The 2,427-nt window shown below is 39.4% G+C and overlaps 1 protein-coding gene across 1 annotated transcript; it reads right to left on the bottom strand.

Moving 5' to 3' along the window:
* Positions 1 to 311: 311 nt before the first annotated feature.
* On the bottom strand, positions 312 to 2,222 carry LOC130551111 (unconventional myosin-Ie-like; the record flags this gene model as incomplete). Its single annotated transcript, XM_057328665.1, has 3 exons — positions 312 to 526; positions 1,487 to 1,585; positions 2,116 to 2,222. Coding segments are annotated over 3 exons (408 nt in total), but the record flags the coding sequence as incomplete, so codon positions are not given.
* Positions 2,223 to 2,427: the final 205 nt, after the last annotated feature.

Raw genomic sequence — 2,427 nt, 5'->3', positions numbered from 1 at the left:
GGGATTGACCCAGAGTTCCTCCTCTCTCCCTGCTGACTGCCCGCTATTCATGGCTGCTCTGAGCTTAGCTGTGTGTCTGCGAGACAAAGACACACTCTTACGTTTCCTTTCTGACGCAAGACCAAAGCATGGAAGTGCATTCAATGCTTTGCTGACAATAGGGATAAATTGTTACTTGTGTATTATTTTGACAAAGGATGAAGCATGCAGTGTTAATGTCTCATATTAAGACAATGATCTAAAGTGCTTATTTTGAATCTGGCTTATGTGTACTGATGGATTTCTGTTGGCTGTATAGGCAGTACAAGTACATAAAGTAACATTTCAATTGAATTTGAAGGAAGTGATGTGGGAGTTAGTAGGTCTTTCGTCAGATCTTACCGACTCTGGGGCTTTAATGAAGATTTTGGTGTGTCCGAGCTGATACTGGTCCTGGTCCATGTGTACGGAGCGCAGGACGTGCTGCACACCCTGCTTCTCGTCGCCACGCCAAGTCGGCCATGACTCCTTTGTGAGAATGGCGTACCTTAAAACAGAATCAACTTCATTAAGTTCATTATATTGATGATTAATGAGAACAGATACACACCACGCGTCCACACCTGTCCAGAGACATGTAAGCCATCACCTAATCAAATGAAAATGAAAGATAAAGTAATTCATAAAAACTGAAGATCAAATTGTGTGAAAAACTCAAATCTGTAAAAGCATATCCTCTAAAATATATAATATGGGGTTAAAATTGTATTCATAACATACAAAATACCTCCTTGATAGTCAATGGTTGATAATGGAGCATTGTGTAAATATGTGGTGTGTGTGTTGCGCATGTGTGTAAGATAAACACTGACAGGGTGGAGTTAAAAATGAATTCCTTACTCCTTATACAGTATGTACACACCAAAGATTGATATGATTCAACCTACCCAAAACTGGTCATTCTTTCATCATCTAATCACCCTCATGTCATTTCAAACCTGTATGACTTTCTTTCCTCTGCAGAAGACAAAAGTAAATATTTTGAATAATGTTGGTTACTGAAAAACATCGACCCCCATTGACTTCCATTGTATGGACACAAAACCACTGAGACATTTCTCTTTTTCTCATTTCGCATATCTTCTTTTGTGTTCCACTGAAGAAAGAGTCAAACACAGGTTTAGAATGGCATGAGGGTGAGTAATTGGTACCTGATTTATTTGTTATTTTTTGGGTGAACTATCCCTTTAAGCTCAGTCTCTCTGTGTCTGTTAGCCCAACCTGAACATTTCATTAGAGCTCTTCTTGGCACGCTTATCCAAGCAATGACGCCCATCCACCATACACCAAAATAAAGAACACCCAGTCAGATTTAGATCCTAATGCCAACTATTTTCCCCAAAACAAAAGAGCAACCAAAATTTATTTATATAAAAGTGACTCCTCCTGAAGCTATTTCCTGTTGTGTCTTCTATCTTTCCCTTCTCTCGTTCCTGTTTGACTTTACCTGTTCAAGAACTTGCGAAAGATTCTTCTGTAAGCATAGCCAGCACGTCTAACTCTTATATTCTCCTTCAGACCCAGATACTCCACTTGATGCTTTACTCTGGAAAGAGAGAGAGACAGAAGGAAGGAAGTTTAATGCTCATGGCAACAAATCAAAAAGCCCTTTAAATTCTCCTGAGTGTGTGACAAATTCATTGCCAAATAAGGCATTTCTGGTAGTTCCCCATGTGAGACCCCATCAGGCTGTCCATGTGAAATATATATAAATAAATAAGAATCTCATTGGCACACATCCTGAGAATGAAGCGTGAGTGCTATACTGCCCAACATGAACAATGCTCACAAACCATCATAACAGGAAGACATTAGAGGCCGGACAATACAACACACCGGATCACAACATTTCATACCACGTCTCATTCCAAAAACACCATGGCCGAGGAGGAAAAAGGGCAGGAGAAGTAAACAAAAAAGGTGAAAGAACTGTCAGGATGCTAAGAAATAAAACATGAATCCTTCACAACTCTCAGTTTATTGCATGTGCTGCTTCGAAGATTCATTCTGATTCATAACACAAGACAGTTTTATAAAGCGTGCGAATGTGATCAAATGATGACTGCAGCCTCTCACCTGCTCTCTTCCCAGTCTCTGGGCTTCTTTGTCTCATTGGGTTTAATACAGCGGATGTAGTGAGGTGTACACTTCACCAGAGTACTCACCAGATCATTGGCTTGTTTCTGCCATTAATAAAACAAAGACAGGGTGTGAAACAACTACAACAAATCTATGATATCTTTTAATAAGACTGAAAAGACATCATTACAGCATTAACTTAATGACACTCAGCCAGGACAATCAGAAATGTCAATGTAAATTGTGGTGTAGATCTTAAGTTAGTACAAGGACATACTGTAAAAACTGTCATTTACAAAACTACACGGT

The sequence above is a fragment of the Triplophysa rosa genome, unplaced genomic scaffold (assembly GCF_024868665.1).
Source record: "Triplophysa rosa unplaced genomic scaffold, Trosa_1v2 scaffold646, whole genome shotgun sequence".
In the NCBI taxonomy this organism is placed as follows: Eukaryota; Metazoa; Chordata; class Actinopteri; order Cypriniformes; family Nemacheilidae; genus Triplophysa; species Triplophysa rosa.
Note: the sequence above shows the minus strand (reverse complement) of the source record. Positions and strands in the feature narration are given on the sequence as shown.